General features: G+C 52.9%; 2 protein-coding genes across 7 annotated transcripts; one reads left to right on the top strand and one right to left on the bottom strand.

The window, feature by feature from the left end:
- The first annotated feature begins 252 nt into the window (after positions 1–252).
- Positions 253–12,033, top strand: MIER2 (MIER family member 2). Of its 5 annotated transcripts, none has more exons than XM_072357678.1 (13): positions 253–336; positions 2,962–3,049; positions 3,557–3,708; positions 4,128–4,253; positions 4,836–4,956; positions 5,596–5,705; positions 6,143–6,212; positions 7,025–7,176; positions 7,816–7,897; positions 8,003–8,097; positions 8,880–9,007; positions 9,673–9,809; positions 10,027–12,033. In XM_072357678.1, exons 1-13 carry the CDS (start codon positions 328–330, stop codon positions 10,500–10,502), a joined length of 1,746 nt encoding a protein of 581 aa, XP_072213779.1. In that variant the 5' UTR covers positions 253–327; the 3' UTR covers positions 10,503–12,033. The 5 variants fall into 5 exon arrangements, with proteins under 5 accessions (XP_072213779.1, XP_072213776.1, XP_072213780.1 ...); XM_072357675.1 differs by having other exon boundaries at positions 286–336; positions 4,068–4,253; positions 10,027–12,025; XM_072357679.1 differs by having other exon boundaries at positions 286–336; positions 8,880–8,983; positions 10,027–12,017.
- A 2,854-nt stretch (positions 12,034–14,887) lies between these two features.
- On the bottom strand, positions 14,888–21,821 carry MEX3D (mex-3 RNA binding family member D). Of its 2 annotated transcripts, XM_072357672.1 has the most exons (3): positions 21,432–21,469; positions 21,222–21,318; positions 14,888–17,111 (listed from the first exon to the last, which is right to left on the bottom strand). In XM_072357672.1, exons 2-3 carry the CDS (start codon positions 21,316–21,318, stop codon positions 15,856–15,858), a joined length of 1,353 nt encoding a protein of 450 aa, XP_072213773.1. In that variant the 5' UTR covers positions 21,432–21,469; the 3' UTR covers positions 14,888–15,855. The 2 variants fall into 2 exon arrangements, with proteins under 2 accessions (XP_072213773.1, XP_072213772.1); XM_072357671.1 differs by having other exon boundaries at positions 21,222–21,821.
- Between the last annotated feature and the right edge of the window lie 541 nt (positions 21,822–22,362).

The following is a 22,362-nucleotide window of genomic DNA, read 5'->3' on the forward strand; positions in this document are numbered from 1 at the left end:
GCCTCAGACCCGGCCCCGCTGCGGAGCCTTTATCACAGCGCTGTGATGGACGCTGAGATTCCTCCCCCTCCGCCTTCCGGGTACGGACCCTCCGTTCTCAATGAGGTCCATGATGAACCGGAACCGGGTTCAGCCCGCGCTCCTTGAAACCCCGCCTCCTGACCTCTGACCCCCCCGCCGCTCGCCGTCCGCCCGCCCCGCCGCGCCTCCGCCGCTCCCCCCGCCCTCGTGGCTCCTCAGCCAATCAGAGGCCACAGCCGCATCCGGGCCCCTCTCTCTCCCCCCCCCCCATCCCTCCTCAACCTCCGCCGCCGCTCGCGCCCGGCCATGGCGGAGGTGAGTGCGGAGCCGGTGGGGTCGCGTCGGGCCGGGCCTGGGATGGGAGCGTGTCTTCAGCATCGCTTCCGGGCCGGGTTGGACCCCTGTGGGATGGAGCGTCCGTGGATGGGAGCCGGGGAGCGGGGCCGACTCCGGGCCGGGACTTGCTGGGCCTCGGGCCCGGTTGGGTTTGGGGAGAAGGCCTGAGTGGTGGAGGGGCTCTGGGAGCAGCGGGACCGGGCCTGGGAACGGGATGGGGAACGGAGCGAGGGGAGGAGTCCAAGAGTTGGGTCTGGTGGGTCCCGGGGGGGTTTGGAAGCAGAACGGTGGGAAGGGGGCAGTGGGGGGGGGGGGGGGTTCCATGGTGGTGCTGGGCTGGGACCCCCGCGGCCTCGTCTGGTGCTGCTGTTGTTGTCCCCATCACTCTGCGGCCTTCTGACATCTCCCGGTGCTGCCCTCACACTGCGGGGCCTCGAGGTGAGCGCAGCACGTGGGAGTGATGGGAGCTCGATGGTGGGAGCTCTATGATGGGAGCTCTGCAATGGGAGCTCTGCAATGGGAGCTCTGCAATGGGAGCTCTGCGATGGCCATGGTTTGTCGTGGAGCAGCAGCTTCTATCAGAGCAGCAGGCCTCACCGCTGGGACATCACAGCACTCCTCTGCCTGACCCACCCAGAACAGCTCCGTCTTCATTGCGGCCTTTGGACCATCAGAGTGCTGCGTTCCTCTTGATGCTGCTGCTTTGGTGTGATGTTGGCCAACGCATCCCTTTGCACAGTGCCTCGTGGATGAGGTCAGAGCACGGAGTTTCCCCAATGGCATCACCAGAACACGAAGTCTGGGCAGTGCAGGAGGTGACCTGTCTAGAAGTCTTATCCTAAGACTAAGAAGTCTTATCCTTTGTGGTTGTTTTGCTCTTTAAGATGCATAGGATACAACACAAATGCATTCCTACCCGTACCGCTTTGCTCTGCCTACCATTGGGCTTTGCAGAAAGCAAATCCAAGTTGACTCTCACAGAGTTCGGAAATCACTTTAGTTATTAAAATAATGATGATAGATGGAGAAACATTCTCTCTTTTTCCTCGCTTTCTTGCAAGAGTTGCTTCAGCTTGAGGGACTTTCTGTCTCTGGCCGATCGTAGTCGGTGCTGCAATGGAAAATGGCTTTATCTGTGCCCTTCCTCTGTGTTTGTTAAGACTTGACTCTTGCTTGGTCCGACGTGCTCAAAAAACTTGAGTCCAGAACACAGAATGGAGTGCTGGAAACATCCAGAAATACATAGAAGAGATTGGATAATGGGTCTGTGTAACTGTTGGGAAAGGCAAGGGGTTGGAACTGGATGATCTTTGAGGTCCCTTCCAACCCAAGCCGTTCAGTGATTCTATGATTGTGCCTGAGAAGCAGAGAGTAATGGAAGGAAACCTGCTGCTGGGAATAGCTTTTCTTTTCCCAAGTGACCAATGGATGGAGAAGCCATTTTCCAACTCCGTGGTTCACTGTGGAGGTGAATGGAGGTCACTGCTGCCATCTCCCAGGGGGACAAAGCTGCCACCAGCAGTAGATGACACCACTGGTACCTCAACTGGGCTCTTGTTTCTTCCTTTCTCAGTCCAAACACAGCAGTGCCAGTCATTTCATGGTGACCTCCAGCTTATAGCACTTCCCACTCACCCTAATGCTGCCTTAGTGCTTTGGGGACATAAACCTGTGATTAGTTCCTGGGTTGTCATCCTGCCATATTGACTGTTGCTCTTTGTTGTAGCATCTGATCTTTAATCCAAGAGCTCATCGTCCCTGAAGTGTTCTGACGCCTTTTCAAGCCAGCCCTTCTGCTGCTGCTTTCAGTCTTCAGAATCCTTTGCGTACGGTTCCGTATTGATCCCCGTGTGAAGGAGGCACAGTCAATATATGGATCATTGTCGCAGGACCAGAGAGCTTTGCAGATCACTCGAGGCAAAAGGGAGTGTAGCTCACACCCTTCTCATTCTCACCAGCCTGGGTTTATTTGTTTGGATGGATTTATCCAAGCGGGTTTTGTGCTCAGTCCCATCCCAGCAAGGACCAGCAAAGAGACATTGAACCTTCCTGAGTTATGAATCCATTTCCCAGCACAACCAATGGAGCTTGTCTGAACTCTTTCCTTCCATTAGCCCATAAATGCCTTTTCTTCACGGTGTGCTCTGCCAGCAGCCGGGGTGGTCTCCAGTGGGGTTACCCTGTTGCTAATGATCAGACCCTGGGGATGATGAATGCAGCCTGGATGCCCTGGCTGACAAAGTGGATCACAACGAGGTGTTGGCAATGACTGTGTTGTACTGGTGCTCTGACTTCCTTCTGCCATCAGATGCTCTCAGCTCAAAGGCATTGCTTAATTACCTGCTTGTAAAATGGAAACCCCACCACATGCACTTAGAGACTGAGAGGAAGGTGCAGAACCCAAAGAGCAAAGCCATGGCAGAGCTGCTCAATGCACCAAAGAGCTTTTCTTCAACAGCTCAATTTCCAGTGCTACCCTGTGTGGATTCTTATCAACTTCTGCTCTGAAATGAAACTGATTGCATTTACTGGTGGGGTTAAGAGGCTGCAGGTGTGTTACATTCTTAAGAGATGTCTCAGCCGTATCTTTCTCTTTCCTTTAAGGCCTCGGTGGGCAGGCAGAGCCCGAGGGTGGTACCATACCCAGCCCACAGCCTATGTCCTGGAGAGCCCAGCCTTCAGAGCGCAGCAGGTAGCAATTGTTTATCCTTCTGTTTGTTGGTCTGATTTCCAGTGGATTCCAGGATGCTCCTGGGGTCAGTCTGTCTGTTTCCTCCCCTTCTCCTTCCAACATCTTTTGAACCTGTTGGTTGATTCCAGTGATGCTTGTCTTAATGATGCCAAAGCTCTTACAAATGTCCATTTGCTGTTCTCCCAATATAATCCTAAACATGAGGGAAAAGCTGCAGTGTGCATTCAGTTGTATGACACCAGAGAATCTAGCCAAGAGAGGAACATAAATACTTGGGAAACAGTCATGGGATATGAATATTTAGGGAGCCAGGCTTTGCAATGCAGTGTTCACAGAAGGACTTGGTTTAGTTGTTCCCATCCTTTCTCACTCTTTTCTACCTAATCTCTTCCTCTGGCTTATTGTGGCTGCACGTATACACACAAGAATGGGTCATGTCAAGTTTTGCTGCATCAGAAGGTTGGGTTCAGGGTGGTGCTGGTGTCCAACTTCTTTTAATCCCTGCAGTTGTGTCAATGGGCTCAGCTGATCACCGACTGAACCTAGCAGAGATCCTTTCGCAGAACTATGGCGTACGGGAAGAAAGGGAAGAAGAAGATGATGCTCAGGAGAAACAGAAGTCTTTAGAAGAGCTGGAGAAGAGTTTCAGTGCCTCTCAGGTAAAGGCAGCAAGGGAGGGGAAAGGAAATTACCCTGATGGATTTTCTTGTTTTCTTTGACAGTACCGATACCAAAGGTCTTTGTGGGAATGTCTTGCTTGCTGTATGCTGTGTTTGGCATCTCTTCACCAGCATGGAACCTAGTAGAAATATATTTTAAATATATTTTAAAAATACCTTTGACTGTATTAGTTTGGGGTGAAAATTCCTGTCTTGTCCCTACCTTTGAGACTAAACAGGTTGTAGTGTCCTGGAAGGCCATACCCCCTTCCTTGTGCAGCATCACCCAAGGCACTCAGAGCCCCCCAGAAGAGCAGAGCTGCCATGACTGCCTCTGCATATCTCTGTGTTCACTGCAGCTGCTGTTGTTCTCGGTGATTGTTCCATGCCTGATGAAGCTTTGTCCTCCTCTCGCTCAGAGCAGTGAAATGCCATTTGAGGAGCTGCTTGCACTTTATGGCTATGAGGCATCCGATCCCATTTCAGAGCAGGACAGCGAGAGCAATGACATTCCTCCAAATCTCCCTGATATGACTCTGGATAAGGTAAGAGCAGCTGTCGGTTTGGGTGTGTGCTGTGCTGCCTTAGAGCTCCATGTGTCTGGTAGCTCTTTGCAGAGTGAGTTTGGGTTATGCTAAAGGAAGGGGTCTTCCTGGTTCTGGTGCCCCAGTGAGAAACACCAGGTGCAGAAGTGTGAATGAACATACAGAGTATGGAGGAGGCTGGAAGAAAGTTGACTTTTAAATAGAACACTGTCACAATTCTGTATTGAATTCTGTGTGGAACTTTGGTAACAGTTCTTGGCTCATGAGGTGAGTCTGTGAATAGATGGGGAAGGTTGGATCTTCCTTCAGTGCTAGCTAATGTATCTCTGGCTTCCTTAGGAATCCACTCTTCTCTGAACACTTAGAGGAGAGCTTCAAGGGAGAATCATCTGGGGGTGATGGGGAGCACGAGGGAGAATCTGTCTTTGAAGCTGTGGCTGTGGGAGGGTGAGGAGAGCTGTGGATGCAGCCACCCTGGGGCAGAAATGCTTTCCTTTAGACCTCCCTCCCCACCCCCCTTCTTGCTTTCGTGTAATTTTTTTAAATCTAAACTATTTTTCATGTTGTTCTTGTTGTTAAAAGGAACAAATAGCAAAGGATTTGCTGTCGGGGGAAGAAGAGGAGACACAGTCTTCAGCTGATGATCTGACTCCATCGGTCACGTCCCACGATGCATCAGACCTATTCCCAAACCAGCCTGGCTGTACGTGTTGCTAATTTCTAAATGGTTGTTTTCTACTTCACTGTGACCTGCAGGGTAAAGCAGGGAATTATTTCTTTACTTTGTCATTGAATTCCCTGCTATAAATTTTCCCACATTTCCTTCTGGGGGCTGTGAATAAACCTGTGTGCTGGTGGGGTCACCTGGCATCAGCTGGATATGATAGGGTGTAGGTGGGCACTTGAGATCAGGAGGGAGCTGTGTTTAGCCCCAATTCATAACACTGAGAAAGTGAGAAATATTTTGTTACCTGTTGCAATTACAGTCTATAAGATCAGTGCTGGGTCTGACATCCCTGCGAGTCGATAAATTCAGTAGCAATAGTGGCTTGATATATTGTGGCAGTTGCTAAATATCAGAATAGGAATGGAGCCAGAGTGCATGAGAGGCTCAGTGTGAAGTGATCTTATTCCTTCTGCTGCCTTACAAAATGTTGGTTGACATCACCCACGTGGCAACTGTGCACATTCTCTTATTAAAAAGAGTGGAAACAGGGGTAAGTTGTCACCGAGGACCGCCCTGAAAGTGACTTTAAGACAGAAAATAAAGGGAAGGAGAGGAAACGTGGAGCGGTAGAAATAAATCATTTCATAACAACAAATCTTTCCCTTTTCCACAAAGCAAACAACTTCCTTGCTGATGAAGACAAAGAGCCCTGTTCATCTCCATGTGCTTCCTCCATGGCTGAGGAATCAGAGGAGGATTCCATGCCATCTAGTGAGTGTAAGAAGGTAAGTGACTGAAGTACATCCAGAGTCGAAAGTGCACTCTGTAGCCCTATAAAAGGGAATTGCTGGGCAGTATTCCCAGTGGGCTTTGTTGGAGGGGGAACCATCTTATCAAAGAGAGGAGCGGATTCCAAATTCATCCTGGCTATGAAGGTTGCAGGAGACCTTTAGCACATCTTTTATCTCCATCCTCAGCTATTTGCTGTATATCTAACATTGGAACAGTGTAAATGCCTGAGGTCCCTAAAATACGCTCTGTCTAGTTGTAAATCTTTCTAGTTACCCTATAAAGTAGTCAGGGTTCCCTAGAAGTTATAGTGACACTGGGGACTGCAGATGTACCCTGGCCTTGTGGTGTCACAGTCCTTAAATAATGAAGTAAACTCAGTGCCCACATGCAGCCTGTTCCATTTACCCAACTCTCTGTGCTGGTATTTCAGGACATCAGTATTGGACCTCAGTTCCAAGCCACCGTTCCCATCCTCCACTTAAACAGGCACAGTGAAAAAGGTAAGGCAGCTTCCTTGGTGTGTCTTGTTTGGGTGCAGGGCTGCTGACCTGGGGATTTGATGGACTCTGGATCACTAAATCTATTTTCTATCTCTCAGCTTGGCATCTCTCAGTATTAACACCAAAAATTACAGCTATACCCAAGCTAGCTTTAAATTAGCTCTCTTGGATTTGGCTTGTAATAGAAAGAACTACAGAAGCTCCATGAAAACTGGCTTGGCATGACAGGTTAGGAGGAGAGGAGCTCATCTGTAGCCAAAGCAAGATGCTGTGATGTATTCTTCCCTGGCATCTTCCTGAAGTGGCAAAAGTTGCTTCCATTCCATGCTCCCTGGAGCTGACAGTTCCTAATTTGCTCTGCAGACATGCTGAGGTGCAGACTGTCTCTTAAGTAGTGCATTGCTAGCAGCAGCATGTTGAGTTTCTGAAGAAGATAACTAACAGAGAAGCACCTCTTTAGAAATGACTCACTTCCTCACTGGTTCTTTTCACCTAGCAGACTAGAAGCAACTTAGTTAAAGGGGAGAAAAAAGTGCTCTCAGCCTTCTGTACTGAAGACCACAGATTGAGTGCCTGTTCCATGCAGTCAGTATGTTTGCATCAGCATGAAATGAGAGGAAACTGACAGTAGATCCACACAGGGATTTTTTTTGTGCTCTGTCAGTGCTTCCTCTGACCTGATTTTTACGTGGCAGGAGTCAGTGCCTTTGCTTCTAGTAGGTGAACAGGTGAAACATGAAGGGTGCTAGCTGATTGTTTCTCAAAAACAATAGGATTCTCTGATAAGCTTATTTCAATGCTTTTTCTGTTAGCCTATGAAAATGAAGATCAGCTGCTTTGGGACCCAAACATCCTACCTGAAAGAGAGGTTGAAGAGTTCCTATACCGTGCTGTGAAGCGGCGGTGGGACGAGCTGTCTAACAGCAGCCTGCCAGAAGGAGAGATGGTGAAAGACAACGAACAGGTAAAGCCTTGTAGGCAGAGATACCGTCAAGATAAAATTCTGTCATAATGGTGCAACATTCCTTTGGAGATCCTGAGCAAGGCTCACTTAAAAGAGAACGGGGCCTCCTGTGATCCTCTCCTCCTGCTTCCCGGATAAGTGAGATTGCCCCTCAGATGCAGTCTTAGGAGGAGGCTCTTCGTCCTGCCTTTGCTCAATCTCGGAGGCAGAGTTTGCAGCATGACCATCATTTTGGATCTGCCCTCTGTACATCCTGTGTCTTTTTCTTTTAAGCCAACAGAAGGTGAAACTTCTGGAGAGACTTCAGAGCGGTTGTGTTTGCCCTGAGCTAACCAGGTTAGATTCTCACAGCAAGACCAGTATCTGTAGAAACACAGAAGCACGGCAGTAATCTCTAGAGCTGCTGCAGCTTCTCAGTCCTAGGGTTTGTAACCCAGTGCTATGAAAATGAGAAATAGAATAATCCATGCTGGTGGCCAAACTGGGGGCTAATGGCAAAATGACTGGGGACCATTTTGGACCCATTTTGCCAAAATGGGGAAAAATAAGTGTTAGGAGACAGATGTGAGTCGTAAGGAGCTTCTGCTTCTGGTCTGTTTCCCTCATACACGCTGTCAGCCACTTTCATTTGTGCCCTAGGCTTTGTACGAGCTGGTGAAATGCAACTTCAATGCAGAAGAGGCATTAAGGAGGTTACGGTTCAATGTGAAGGTTATCAGAGGTGAGAACCCCCTGTCTGGATCCTACCCCAGAAGTCAAGGTGCATAGAATTCTTCCTGGATTCTGTATTTTTTTCCCCAAATCCTCTTTTTTTTCCCCCCTCTAGATGAACTTTGTGCCTGGAGTGAAGAAGAATGTAGAAATTTTGAACATGGCTTCAGGGTCCATGGGAAAAACTTCCATCTTATCCAGGCAAACAAGGTAAGGATGCTCACCCTTCCGTCACGCTAAGACAGAGGGAATGAGAGAGGTGTATTTTGAGCCTTGGCTAATGAAGGAAGTTCAGGACTGCTGAGTTCCAACCCCAGGCTTTGTGTTGACTCATGCTAGCAGGTGATGGGCTGTTCACTGCCCTGCTCTGCCTTATTTTCCAGGTGGGAGAAGTCACAAACAACACTGGCCTGCATGAGTGATGTCAGTTAATTACTGATTAGCCCTTTCTGGAAGTCTCAAAAAGTTCTTTCCAAACTCTCAGCCCTTGCAGTACCTTCTGTGAATGAGTGAGTTGAGCATGTGGATGTTTTGTAAAGTCCCCTGGGGTCCTCTAGAACGAAAGATGCTGTTGTAGGGAGAACTGGGCCCCAGGACATATGCTGCTGTGCTGGGAGTTGGCAGAACCAGAGAGTCCAGTTCTGCTGCTGATTCATTGTGGGCATGTTGACTCTGGCCAGTGAAAATGGATGCAGGTTTGCTCTCTCGATGTTAAGTGTGCTACTGGAGGTGCAGGAAAGCCCTGCATGAATGTACTGTGTGTGAGCCCACACTGGGGTCTGCAAGAACAATTGTGCACCATGGGGAGTTCCTTCTCTGGCTGATTACCACCTTGGAAATCTCAGTATCTGCTTCTGTTCTGCAGTGTAGATGTGTCCGTAGCAATATATATCACCACCATGCACTTGACTTTTTTGTTCTGCTCAAGATGGGTGAATAGCCCTCGCTCCATGAGACACATCCGGGTGCTGACTGTGATGTTTCCCCCTCAGGTCCGCACCCGGTCAGTGGGTGAATGTGTGGAGTATTATTACATGTGGAAGAAGTCAGAGCGCTACGACTACTTCACTCAGCAGACTCGTTTAGGAAGGAAGAAGTACGTCCTCCAACCTGGAGCCACGTGCGTGGAATATTCTCACACTAAAATTAGTAACATTGTGAAGGTCCCTGCTGCAAAACACCTCCACTGTAAAGACTGTGTAAAGGGTTTTCGGGGTGGGAGCACGTAGCCCGTTCTCAGAGCCTGACCCACTGTTGGTGTGGGAAGGGATGCTGAAGCAATTATGTGCTTGGATCTGGGCTGATTTATGCCAGACAATATTGCTTTCTTTCATCATATAAATGCATTCATGAGAGAGGTTAAGGCCAGGGGCTCAGGGCTGATCTCAGGGAGTAATTCAGATGGATGAAATTTAAGGAATAGGATTTTTCTACGTGCTCAATTTTGGATGTTTTGGAGGTGAATTAATTTATTACCCAGATGTTCCCCTTCGAGGCAAATTGAAATCTGTGTTAATTACAGCAAATGCTTTTCTAAAAGCTTGAAGCTGGAATGCCTTAAAAGGTCAAAACAAAATATTTAAGTGGAATCCACCTGATTTAACTGCGATTGCCTCCGTGCCAGAACCTAAACTGGGTTCTGCAGACTGAAGTGATGGAGATTCCTTTTTGTGAGGCCTTTCCAGCCCTTTTGCTTTCTTTGTTGGTGGGTTTGGATCTGAGTCTTCCCTGCCTACGTCCCTCTGCTTTGTGGGTGGTCACAGTGCTGTCTGCCTTTCCCCACAGGGATTACACTGACAACGATTTGGATGGGGGTGAGGTGGAAAACGCCAGCCGCTCTCGGAGCTCCCCACCCATCCCCTCTGCCACCAGCTGCCTGGATTCTCACTTTGGCCAAGACCAGCTAGCAATTGAGAGCACAGGTAACTTCCTTCCCTTCTGTCTACCATGGGAGAAGAGTTCTCGTCCTCTCCATCACTCAGCAGCTGGGCCCTCCTTTTGCCTTTCTCCTTTTGCCATTATCCAGTAGTTGCTCTTTTCCCTGTATCGTGGCAGTGTGCTCTCAGGGTATGGTGCACGTAAAGGTGCACGTCTTTCTCTGTCCATTTCTCTTACATTTCCCTCCTTTGCCACATGCAGAGCCCCTGAGCGTGGAGAGCACAGCCTGCAGCCTGGGCAGCATGAGTGAATCGGGACAGGGCTACGAGTGCAGCACTCCTTCAGAGACCAATTGTTCCTTTGACCCCACGGAGGAGACCTCCTCAGGCACCATCTCTGCTTCCTGCACACGTCATACTGTCACCCCCTCGGACACGGGGCTCTTTGCTTTGCCACCAGCAGGACAAGGACTGGCAGAAAAGCAGGAGACGTTACAAAGCTCCGGTGAGACGATAACCATGGATTTCGCTCTCCCTGCAGACATTAATGAGGGTTTGCCTTTAATTGCTGGCCCTGTGGATTTGGGCAGAGACCCAGAGGCAGTGGTGGCCCCTGCTCAAGTGTCCTTATCGGTCACGGATTTTGGCCTCATTGGCATCGGAGATGTAAATAGTTTCCTGACTGCTCATCAGACCTGCTCAGCACCTGTGGCTCGGTCAGAGCCTTTGTCACAGTGAGAATCTTCGGTCACAAACCTGTCACGGACCCAACAAGGACTTGGACCTGACTGAGTCAAATCCTGGAACTTCCACTGTTCTGTAGGGACAGTTTGGAGCTCTTGGTCAGAATCCGTCTTTCCATCCTCCTTGATCCAAGGCTACAGTGAAACCAAACACATTTCTTCTCCAGCGTGTTCTGACACAATCATGCAAAGCTGGTGGCTGGCTTGAGTGAGGGGGGAGGCTGATGACCTTTCCTCCTCCCCTCCCCCCCCATTTCGTTGACCGTGTGTTACCCCAGGTAATGCCAGGCTGCTGGGGAAAATCCCTGCCCTCAGTATAGGGGAAGTGCCCTCTGGCCCCAGTGGGACAGTCCGAGATGTCTTGAAAACAGGGATGTATCACAGGCACTTCAGGGCTGGGACTGAGGGTGCAGCCTGGAGGTCCGAGAGCTTAGGAAATCAGCATGGAGCACAGCCTGCTTGGGCTGGAGGGCTGTTCACCAGCAGAGGTGAGCGTGGTGATGCCAAAGGAAGGTGAGGAGTCCTGGCTGTTCACCCACACGTAGTGCATTGCAATAGAAGCCACCCTCCCTGCTCCCCTTTCCTGTGCTCTGAGCTGTGGGTGGTGGTGCTGCACACAGTGCTGTTCTCAAAGCTCCTGCAATGTGCGTTTCTCTTTGCCCCCAGGTGCAATGGTGCAACCTCTTCCAGTCCCCTGGCCAAAGCTTCAGGGCTTGGAAATGGATGCTGTGTTAGTATGCTGCATGCTTAAGCCTTTCCCATCTTCCTTTGCAGAAGAAGGGAATGCTTGTCTCTGGGTTGAATCTCGCTTTGGACAGTGGCTGGAGATAGAGTTGTGAAGGTGAATATGGAGAAGCAGGAGGTGCCAACACAGGGCAGCTGCCAGCAGCTCTGATCCCACCACCCTGGTGCAGGGATGTGTGTGCATCCTGGGAGAGCAACAGCTTTCAGCCCTTGCTGGCATCAAAGAGAATGGCCCACAGCAGCACCAGCCATCCTCACTGCCACTTTGAGCACACAATGTGCACCTCAGCCCTTGGGGGCACCCAGTGTAGGGCACCAATGGTAGCACTGAGACCCAGCAGGAGAGCACCCGGCGTTCCTTTCCCTTTTCAACCACCTCTGTTCTCAAATATCACCCCCCCAAGCTCTCATAAAGGAGAGAAAGGGATGTCTGTACTGCCGTTAGCACAAAGGAGGTGATGGGGTGGGCAGGAGGTGGTTGGCTGCTGTGCAGGGAGCTGTAGGGGCTGATTGGTGTCACAGACGTGTGCCAGGTGTAGGGTTTGTCCCCGGTTTAAATCCACTCATGGTTCTCATTCCCTTGTTCCATGCAGGGAATGCTGTCTGTTGATTTGCTAGGCAGGGCTCCGCTGTGGATGTTCCCTTTCCTCCAGGCATTTTTCCTGTGTTTGAGAAGGGGTTTTGGGTTAAGATTGTTCTGCTTGTTTTGGTAGAAGCCTTCGGGCTGTGATCCTGCACTTGTGCTGGTGGATATGGAAGATGACTTAAAACTATTAAGCCTGGATCCTCCTTTTACCTGGCACGGTGAGGAGCACGGAGACAGCGGCAGCCAGCTTCAAGGGATGGCTTAGGATCAGACCATCGGCTCTCACCTTCCGAGCCTCAGACCTGTTCCCCTTGTGCCAGCAGGGGGTTGTTTCAGTCCCAGCCACCATCCTGACACAACCCTCCTGTGACCCGGCATCGCTCTGCAAACCAGATATGGGAAAACAGAGGTGGTTGGCTGCAAAACAGCTGCTGGAAATGGAAAGTGAATCCAAATAGCAGCTGCAGAGTGGGAACTTCCCAGGCTGTGATTCCCCCCTTCCTGGGGTTGATGAGAGGAAGCTCCTTGGATGGAAGGAGGGGGGGGGGGGGGAAGGGAGAGAGCAGCTCCCTCCTTTGGAGGGTCAGGCCGGGCCTTGGCTTCTCCATCAGCCGAGAAGGTTTTTAGTTTTTAAGGCTTTTTCTTTTCTCTTTGGTTTGTTTGATGGGGGGGGGGGGGGGGCAGAAATGTCTCTTATTTATATGGTTCAGTGTTTACAGATTCGCATGGGGGGGTCTTACAACAGGAGGAAGAAGGCGGTGCTGTAATGGAGGGGGCTGGAAAAGGATGGGGAGGTTTGGTTTGTAACGGGGGTTTTCCTTTCTTCTTACAAAGCACATTCACTCGGAGCTGCTCCCAGTGCTCCTTTACCCCCCCCCCCATCACCCCCTTCCCACCCTACACTGTGAAGTGACGCTGCCTCCAAGCCCCCCCCCCCCCCCCCCCCCCCGCCCTTATTTATTTAATTAAAAACCTCATTTGAAAAGCAGCAAAATGAGCCTCCAAGGGATTGAATGGAGATGGGGACGGAGGAGCCGTGGCCTCGCGCGGTGCCGCATTGAAAGTCCCGGCTGCTCCCATTGAGCTGCCAGGACCTGGAGCAGCTTAAAGGACCTGTGGGGTGGGCAATGGGTGGCCACGTGGTCGTGCTGCGCATGCGCGCGGAAGCGCAAACATGGCGTCTCTCCGCTCTGACCGCTCTACGCCGCCAGTCGTGTCGTGTCTATGGTAATGAGGCCTCCTGCTCGCACCGCGCATGCGCGCGAAGCGGCAAAAGCCGTTTCCTTGCGCTCCGACCGCTCTGTGCGGCCAGTCATCCAATCTCTATGGCCTTCGGTCCTCCGCAGGGTACCACGCATGCGCGCGTGAACGCGGAAGTGGCTCCTTGATCCCCAATGGAAGGCGGTGAATATCCGAGGCCGGAGGGCAGCAGGGCCTTAAAGCGTCACTTAAAGCATCCCATAACGACAGAACGCCTTTGTTTTAAGGCAAAAAGCCTCGTGATATGGGTTCAAAACCATTAAAAGAGGGTTTTTCCACCAGCCACGGGTGAAGGCCTGTTGGCCTCTGCAGGCCTCTGGGTACCCCTGCCTTCCCTATGGCCCATTCATCCCTATGGCCCATTCATTGGGTGCCATGGGTTCCCATTCATCCCTATGGCCCATTCATTGGGTCCCATGGGTTCCCATTCATCCCTATGGCCCATTCATTGGGTCCCATGGGTTTCCCATTCATCCCTATGGCCCATTCGTTGGGTCCCATGGGTTCCCATTCATCCTATGGCCCATTCATTGGGTGCCATGGGTTCCCATTCATCCCTATGGCCCATTCATTGGGTCCCATGGGTTCCCATTCATCCCTATGGCTCATCCATTGGGTCCCATGGGTTCCCATTCATCCCTATGGCCCATTCATTGGGTCCCATGGGTTCCCATTCATCCCTACGGCCCATTCATTGGGTCCCGTGGGTTCCCATTCATCCCTACGGCCCATTCATTGGGCCCCATGGGTTCCCATTCATCCCTACGGCCCATTCATTGGGTCCCATGGGTTCCCATTCATTGGGTCCCATGGGTTCCCATTCATTGGGTCCCATGGGTTCCCATTCATTGGGTCCCATGGGTTCCCATTCATCCCTATGGCCCATTCATTGGGTGCCATGGGTTCCCATTCATCCCTATGGCCCATTCATTGGGTGCCATGATTGTCTCTCAACAGCCCATAAAGGGGGGTCAAGGCAGAGGATGGCGACCCCTGGGGGAGCAAACCAGGCTCACCAACACCCCCCTCCCCACTGATAAGGGCTGTCACCCATAACCCCACACCCACACAAACCCATTTCTCCCCCCCCCAACCATGTCCCCAAACCCACCATCCCCCAAAGGCACCCAGTCAGCAGAGGCAGCAACAAGGGTTTGGTATATATATATATATATATATATATAGTAAAAAGTCTTTATTAAGAAGGCTTTGAAGTCAAAAAATAAAACTCTTGATACAATTTTCATCACCGTCAAGTCAGCTCAGCAAATATATAATCAGTACTTTAGCCAGGTAAGGTTTAAAGGTCTAAAGGTCCATTATTTGTTTTTTTTGTGTGTTTTTTTGTTTGTTTTTTTTTTTTACTTTAAAATAAAATATATTTTTTTTAGTCTTTAAAATTTATTCAATAAAGTACATATTTATTATTTTTTTTTTCCTTATTTTTCGTTGTTTTTTTTCTCCTAGAAATTCCCTACATATACAGAAAAAAAAGAGGTAAAAAAAATCAAAACTAGAACGACCAAATAACAACAAAACCACCTCCCCCCCCCCCAACCTCCTTCTTCCCAACCCTCCCCCTTCGCTTTGAACATAAACCAATATAGAACCAATAGGAGATACTGAATCCTGCCTTTCTGCTTCTCAATGTGTTTCAATGCTACCCCCCCCCTTTTTGCCCCCCCCAATCCCCCCCTTAACCCTCCTAATGCTGGATGGGCAAGTTTTCACATTGGCAAAAGAAAAATAGAAGAATCCAAGACCCTGCGTTACCAAAAAAACCCAACGACAACAAAAATAGATCGATGTACTATTTATAGAACCGAATCATCCGAACAAAAATAATTATTATCATAATAATTAAGAACTACGTACAAAAAAAAACAAAAATAAAAGGGATGATGGAAACCGACAACAAAAAAATTTATATAATAATAATAATAGAATTTAAAAAAATAGAAACCAAAAAGAAAAAAAAAGACGACCCCTTTTTTTTTTTTGCGTGTCCTTTGAAAATAAAAAGTGCAACCGGGACCCTTTTCTTTCTGTTTATTTAACTTTGCAAACTGAATACTGTTATTTGGAAAGGACTGTTGAACAACAGCTGGGCTTCCTCTCTTCCCCCAGCCTGTCACAGCCGGGCTAAGAGTTAAAGCTATTCTGTAAACATTGGGTTCTGCTCCTCACTGCGCTTCTGTTTCTGCTCCTCACTGCGCTTCTGCATCTCTCATCCTCGTCGTCTTCGTCTGCCCCCTTTTTCCTCCCCTGACCCTCCCAACCCCTTTTTGCTCTGCCCCCTTCTTCCCTCCCCTCATCAATCCTGCCCCACTCCGGCTTCGATCCAGATGGAGAAACAGTGTCTCCATCCCCAGCCCTGAGCTCCCAGTCCGATCCTTTCAATACAAAGGGTTGACGCCGACAGTCGCGTTGATGCCAACGGTTGCCTTGAAGCCAACGGTTGCATTGAAGCCAACGGTTGCATTGACCCCAACGGTTTGCATTGACCCCAACGGTCGCATTGATCTCAAGGGTTGCATTGACCCCAATGGTCACATTGACCTCAACGGTTGCGTTGACCCCAACGGTTGCGTTGATCTCAAGGGTTGCATTGACCCCAACGGTTGCATTGACCCCAATGGTCGCGTTGACCTCAAGGGTTGCGTTGACCCCAACGGTTGTGTTGACCTCAACCTCTTCAAGTCCTTAAAAAGTTGTGTTGGAGGGGAAAGGGAGCCGGGCTGCATCAAGCTGGCATTGGCTAGGAGAAGATATGGATGGCTTGGGTGGCCGGTGTGTGGCACGCGGGGCACTCGGGCTCGGCCTTGCCGCAGATGCGCATGGCACACTCCATGCAGAAGAGGTTGTGGCCGCAGGGCACCAGGGCGGCGATCACCTCACTCTCAAAGCACACCATGCACTCACGGGAGCTCTTACGATGACCGTCGGAGCTGCTGGAGTCGGTGGGTGAGCCCGAGGCGGCCGAGACGCTGCCGGGCAGCGATGAGGAGGAGGAGTAGCCTGTGCTGGTGGAGAAGGAGGAGAGCGAGCCCTGGGTGGGCAACCAGGACAAGGTGTTGACGGGGTTGCTCTGGATGCGGCGCGCCAAGGGGTGCTCCAAGGCCCCTCCGGAGCTGTCGGGCAAGGTGGGTGAATGGCGTGGTGTAGCCGTGCCGCTGTTGCGTCTCTGTGAGCCGCCGAAGGCTTGCAGTGGGTTGGCAGCACGCTCAAAAGGTGACCAGATGGCAGCGGCGGCGCTCGGCGTCGTCAGGTCCAAGGCCAAGAAGTCGAAGCCGAAGTCACATTCCTCCGGGCCCAGCGGGGCCGGCGCATCGCTGAAGGTGAATCCCCCTCCGGTGCTATAAGGGCTGGTAGGGCTGTTATCTGCCACCCGCCCGCTGTAGAAGGACTCGGTGGAGGCGCTGCCCAGGGAGCTGAGGCTGTCGTTGCGCAGCGCGGCCGCGGGTCGGCGGGACGGATGTGGGGCTTTGGCCCATAAACCAGCAGAACCGCCCTGCAGGTCCAAGCAGACGTCGGTGCCGTTGGTGTGGAAGTCGTTGTCGGCGTTGACGTCCACAAAGGAACCCGTCCGCATGGTGATGTGAGCCTCGATCTCCTCGCGGGCCCGGTCCACGTTCTCGGGCATCCCCGTCACCTCGAAGACGGGCTCCTTGTCGCGGCTGGGCGTCACGATGTAGGTGTGCGTCTGCTGCTGGATGCGCTTGATGGTGGCTCCCTTGGGGCCCACCACCAGCCCCACCACGCGGTACGGGACCCTCACCTGGATGGTGGTCTGACCCGGCAGGTTGGGGGGACCCTGCAGGGCACCCGTCAGCCCGTTCACTTTGTTGCGCGTCGCTCGGATCATGGAGAAGTGCTCAGCAGCTGAGAGGATCTCCCTCTTGGCCATTTCCACGTCCTCCTTCCTCCCGGTGACGATGAAGATGGGTTCCTCGCCCCTCACCGGCGTCTTGATGTATGTGTTTGTCTTGGCACGCAGGGCTTTGATTTTGCAACCTGGAAAGTGACAAAGAGATGATGTACTAAGGCCAAAACCTCGTGGAACACAGTGCCCTGGAGGGAGAGATGCAGAGCCAGCAGGACCCAGAACCAACAGGACTCAGTGTGTACTATAAGTATCCAGCAGGATCCAATAGGAGCCAGCAGGTGCCCTGGTTCTGCAGCTGCAACCCAAACCCCCCTGGCCAAGGCTCTTGGTTCCTTCACACCTCGCACCAGCTCCTAAGCCAGGAAATGGCTCAAGCACAGCAGGAATGGATGCAGAGGGATGGGGGAACCGGGTGGCACCAGCGGCCCATCCTCACCTGTCCCCAATCTCTTCTTGGGGGGGGGGCACCAAGGCAGTTGGGTGCCAGCTGAGATGGGGTTTGCTGCCTCTCCCGGCCCCACTGATCGCACCCTCAGCCCACTCTGCGGCGCACACTGCATTGCACAGCAAACCCAAAGCAAAGCTGGATCTCACGGACAGAGGGAGCAGGAGGGGGAGCCTGAAGCCCATCCCTGTGCACTGCGATTGCTGCTGCTGCTGCTGCTGATCCCCATCCACAGCACCAAACAGCTGAACGGCACCGGGAGAGCAATGCAGTGCACACAGAACAGCAGCTGCAAGCGCACGGAGAGCTCCTCCTGCTCTTAATTCCCAGCAGCAGAGAAAAGGGAGCCCTGAGTTGGGGCTACAGCACGACCCCCAGTATCTCCAGGGGGACCCAATGGGGGACAGGGGCAGCAGAACCTCACACAGCTCCCAGACCCCGCACGCAGCTCCAGACAGAGCGAGCTGCTGGGATGCAGCGCTACGGATCCACTCCCATCCAGGTTCAGCCCTTCCTGCAAACCCTTGTCATGCCCGAGTCCCAGCACTGCTCCTGGTGAAGCCACGAGAGGCTGCGGTGCCAAGGAAACAGAATGTGGGTGGAGATGGTTTGTCGGAGCTTTTCCTAATTTAGGACAGCAACTGGAAGGTGTATTTATGGCTGGGGGGCAGCGCAGGGGGCGGGGAAAGCAGCGGCCCAGTCATTGGGGCCGGGCAGAACCAGCAGCCACCAAAGACCCATTTATTTAAGTGTCAGCTCCACGCTGCCATCCCTTCTGGATCCAGCACTGCCCTGCTCTGTGAGCTGCAAATGGGGACAACAGGGGAGGGAGCAGCAAGCAACACATGTGGGGTTTGCACTCATGTAGGGTTTGCACTCACATGTGGGGTTTGCACTCACACGTGGGGTTTGCACTCACACGTGGGTCTGCACTCACAGCCACGTGGTGTCTCATTGACTGGGGGAGAGGCCACAAGCAAAGGGAAGCAGAGCCTGAAGTGCCCAGCTGCTAAAAGCACCGGGGTGTGATTTGGGGATGGAGGCTCTGAGGACACGACGTGCTGCAGGGATGGGGACCTCGATGGGTTCACAAGCGTGTTTGGGGCTGACAGAGCTTCGTGCCATCAGCTCTGGGGACACAGCAGATGGATGGAGCCAAGGCAGAACTTGGATCCCTCAGCATCTCAGCCACCCCCTTGAGCTGCTGTTTGGCGACACAGTTAAATACACCGCACACAGTGAGCCACCATGGCACATCCATACAACCCCAAGGAACCCCATGCTAGAAGAGGCCCATCACAGAGTCCCAACCCTATTGAATCCCATCCTCAGGCAGCTCTGGGAAGTGCCCAAAGCCCCCACATCCCACCTGGGATGCACCCAAACCACACGACACGTGGTTCCACTGACAGCCAGCAGCAGGGGGGGGGGGGGGGGGAATGCTCTGTACCAGCAGGAGCTATTTTCAATCAGTCCCAACACGCCTCCAGCCCAGATGGCCGCATCCTTCCCGATTCCACACAGCACAACCCCAGCCATGGGAGCTGGGATAGAGTGGGGTCCCCCCCCCAGCCCTCCTGCATCCCATTGGGGTTTGGTTTGTTGGGGGTGGCCAACGTGCAGCTGTAATGATGAGGAATGAGGGGAAAAAAGCAAGGTGCCAGACTTCGCTAGGAGGCTATAAATAAGGTGCTTTAAAAGCGTTGCCGCAGCTCCAAAAAGACTCTATAACTAAATGGGGGGGAGCTGCAGCCCACACTGAACCCAACTGATACATCCACACCACCCGGGGGGCTCCTCTGTGCTCACCCCGGGGGTCTCAGAGCAGGGTCACCTAAGGATGCTCCACCTGCCCTCATTGCAACGCAGGGACCCCAGTGCCCACCCCTGTGCCCCAATCTCTCCATCCCCAGCGCAGCTCCCATCACCTGGACACCCAGCTGCCCTATTTCTGCTGGTTGCAAAGAGCCAAACCATCGGTGCCCACAGCACTTGGAGCAGACGATCCCTCCCACGGACCGAGTCATGACCAGGCTTGCACGAGGAGGCACAGCCACGTAATCCTGCCCGGCCACATTATGGGGTGGGCATGGAGAAGGGCCCGGGACTTTGGTTCACGTCACACAGGCAAAGATGCCCCTCCGTGCAACAAAGGTTCGCTTCCCGAGCTGTTTAACTTAGGTCTGGAGGAGATGAAAGAGAAGGGGGAGAAACAGGAGCAACTGCAGCCAACACCCTGTGCCGTGCATCAGCCCGAGTGGGACGGTGCAGGTCGGACAGGGCCGGAGCTGCAGCTGTGCACTCACAAGGCAATGCAGGCTGCAGGGACAGGAGGACGGGTCCAACAGTCCAACCCAAAGTGCCGCCCAGCAGCACACACACCTCATAGTAAAGCTAACAGATCCGCATGGGATGGGGACGTGCAGCCCCTCACCCCAAAGCCAGAGCCCCCAAAGCGCCGCCCCAGCCCAGTGTCCCCACATTGCGCATGATGGGGACATGAGGTGCACACTGAGAACATCATAGGGACAGCTCAGCAATGGGGGCTGCAGCCATCGGCGAGCACAGGACCCCATTGGTGACCCTGGGACCCCAATGGTGGCACTGGGATCCCATTGGTGAGCACAGGACAACATTGGTGACTCTGGGATCACATCGATGAGCCCAGAACCCCATTGGTGACCCTGAGATCCCACCAGTGAGCACAGGACCCCATTGGTGACCCTGGGACCCTATTGGCAAGCCCAGGACCCCATTGGTGAGCTCAGGACAATGCAGCAAGGCAAGCAGGCAATGCATCCCTTCCTGACACAGCACGAGCATCCTCCATGTGAGCCCCAACACACCGGGGGGGTCCACAGACCCCCATAGAAGCACGGAACCACATCCCCATGCTGAGCACAGCAGGATGCTGTCCTGGCATGGGGGGGTTCAATGTGATGTACAGCTGCTCTTAATGAGCTCTCATCATCCTGGACTCGGCGGTGTCGTATCAACAGCGGGTCAATGGTGTGGGATAAGGGGTGTTAAAAAGTTGGGTGTCCCGGTGCCGGTCGGGAGAGAAAAAGCTGATGGGGGGAAGCAACGTAGGCCAATGGGAAGCGCAGAGCATGATGTCACCACGCTAATCACAGCATGGCTCGGGCTAACAAAGAGAACAATGAGGCTGCCCAGCTCCCCTTCTTCTCCCTTAGAAAATCAAACGTTCCCCCCCCGAATCTCTCAAGCAAAGAGGGATGGATGGAGATGGAGGAGTCAATGGGATGGCTGTGCGGTGTGGGGAGAGCTGGGGTGGGTGTGTGTTAAAGGGGGGGGGGTTATGGGGAGCAGCCCCCTTCTGCTTTTAATTCATTGGGGATGTTTTGCCTCGTTGAGGTGTATGGGATAATGGGGTGGGGGGGGGGGGTTGGGACAAAGCAATGTGTGTTTATGGGCTTGGTTTGAAAGGGAGTTGTATTTTTAAGGGGGGGTCGTGGATTGAAATGAAGGGGATGGATTTGGGGGGGGGTGGGTTGGTTTGTTATAAAGGACTTGGGGAAAAAGTCTGGGCTGAACTTTTAGATGGGGAATTAAAACGGGGGGGGGGGAGGGGAATGAGACAAAGAATGTAATTGACCCAAATGCTGTTGGGGGGTTGAAGCTCCTTATAGGGGGGGGGGGAGGGGGGTCCGAGGAGCCCGGAGACGCCGAACGGCGTCTCCGGGCACCTCGGACCCCCCCCCCCCCCCCCCCCAAGCTGGGGTTGTTACTATAGACCTCGCCCCCCCCCCCACCCCTATAAGGGACACATTACCTTGCCGGCCCACGATCTCAGCGACGTGTTCGGAACTTGGTACGGGAACACATTCGGTCATATTGACGCTTTTTTTCCTATTGCCGTATAGATTCATCTGATCGGTTAAAAGAGGAGGGAGTTGATGATGATGATGAGGTGAGAAGTTACCAAAGACGGAGGATGATGATGATGATGATGATGAAGATGATGATGATGGTGGGGAGGTACCGGGAAGAGTCGGGCTGATCCCGGGGGGCTCCGGTTCCGCCTCCCCACCCCCTCCTCCTCCTCCTCCTCCTCCCCCCCCCGGTTCGGTTGTTTCCTCCAAACCCAATAACGATAATTGATCCAAAGCGAATCTCAAAGCTTCGTCCTGCGTCGAAATCGGCCCCTCCTTCCTCTCCGGATCGGTCTCCGGTTCCTGCCCGGTGCTATTGACGGTAGATGAAAGTGGTGGAGGTGGTGGAGGAGGGCTTAATAAAGCTAAACAACGTGGGGGGGGTCGAGTAGACTCGCCGCCGTCGGGTTGATAGATGGAGCCGGGCATGGCGGTGCTTTGCGGGGCGGTGGCGGTGCCCGGTGCCCGCCGCACGCCGCCTCCCCCCCACCCCTCCCGGCCCCTCCCCCCCCCCCCCCCCCCCCCACCAACTTCCCCTCCCCCTTTTCCCGACGTCAGCCCGTCCCGACAATGGGCCGCGCCCGGCGCGCGCATGCGCGGTGAGAGCAGGAAGGAGGGGGGCGTGGTTACCGGGTTAAGCTCCGCCCATCTAGTTCCGTGACCACGCCCACTCTCCTCCATCCTGGCGGGAAAGCGGGATGGGAGCGAGAGAGGATGGAGGGGGATGGGCACCTTTGGGATGGAGCCAGCTGGGCTCTAAGCCGGGTCTGCCTCATTACAACCTTCCAGGACCTAAAGAGAGAGAGAAAGCCACGCGTTAAAGGGCCGCGTGCTTTAAATCCGTTCCTCATCGTCCTGCCATTAATGGGGGAGAAGTAGATCAGGGGCTGGTTTTGGGGGGGGGGGTGATGGCTGCCCCATCCCGAGGCTGTGGATGAGCTCTGGGCAGCCCAAGCTGGGGGGGCAGCCAACCCATGGCAAAGAGAGGGGGCTGGGAGCAACCTCAGCCCATTCCAGCCATGCTGTGATTCTATGACCATT

This window comes from Excalfactoria chinensis, chromosome 26 (assembly GCF_039878825.1).
Source record: "Excalfactoria chinensis isolate bCotChi1 chromosome 26, bCotChi1.hap2, whole genome shotgun sequence".
In the NCBI taxonomy this organism is placed as follows: Eukaryota; Metazoa; Chordata; class Aves; order Galliformes; family Phasianidae; genus Excalfactoria; species Excalfactoria chinensis.

Coding starts and splice junctions, on each gene's coding strand:
- MIER2 (XM_072357675.1), top strand. Junction 7,177..7,815: donor TGGTGAAAGACAACGAACAG/GTAAAGCCTTGT, acceptor TTTGTGCCCTAG/GCTTTGTACGAGCTGGTGAA. Junction 9,008..9,672: donor GTCCTCCAACCTGGAGCCAC/GTGCGTGGAATA, acceptor CTTTCCCCACAG/GGATTACACTGACAACGATT.
- MEX3D (XM_072357671.1), bottom strand. CDS start 21,750: ATGCCCGGCTCCATCTATCAACCCGACGGCGGCGAGTCTACTCGACCC. Junction 17,112..21,221: donor TGAGATCGTGGGCCGGCAAG/GTAATGTGTCCC, acceptor GTCACTTTCCAG/GTTGCAAAATCAAAGCCCTG.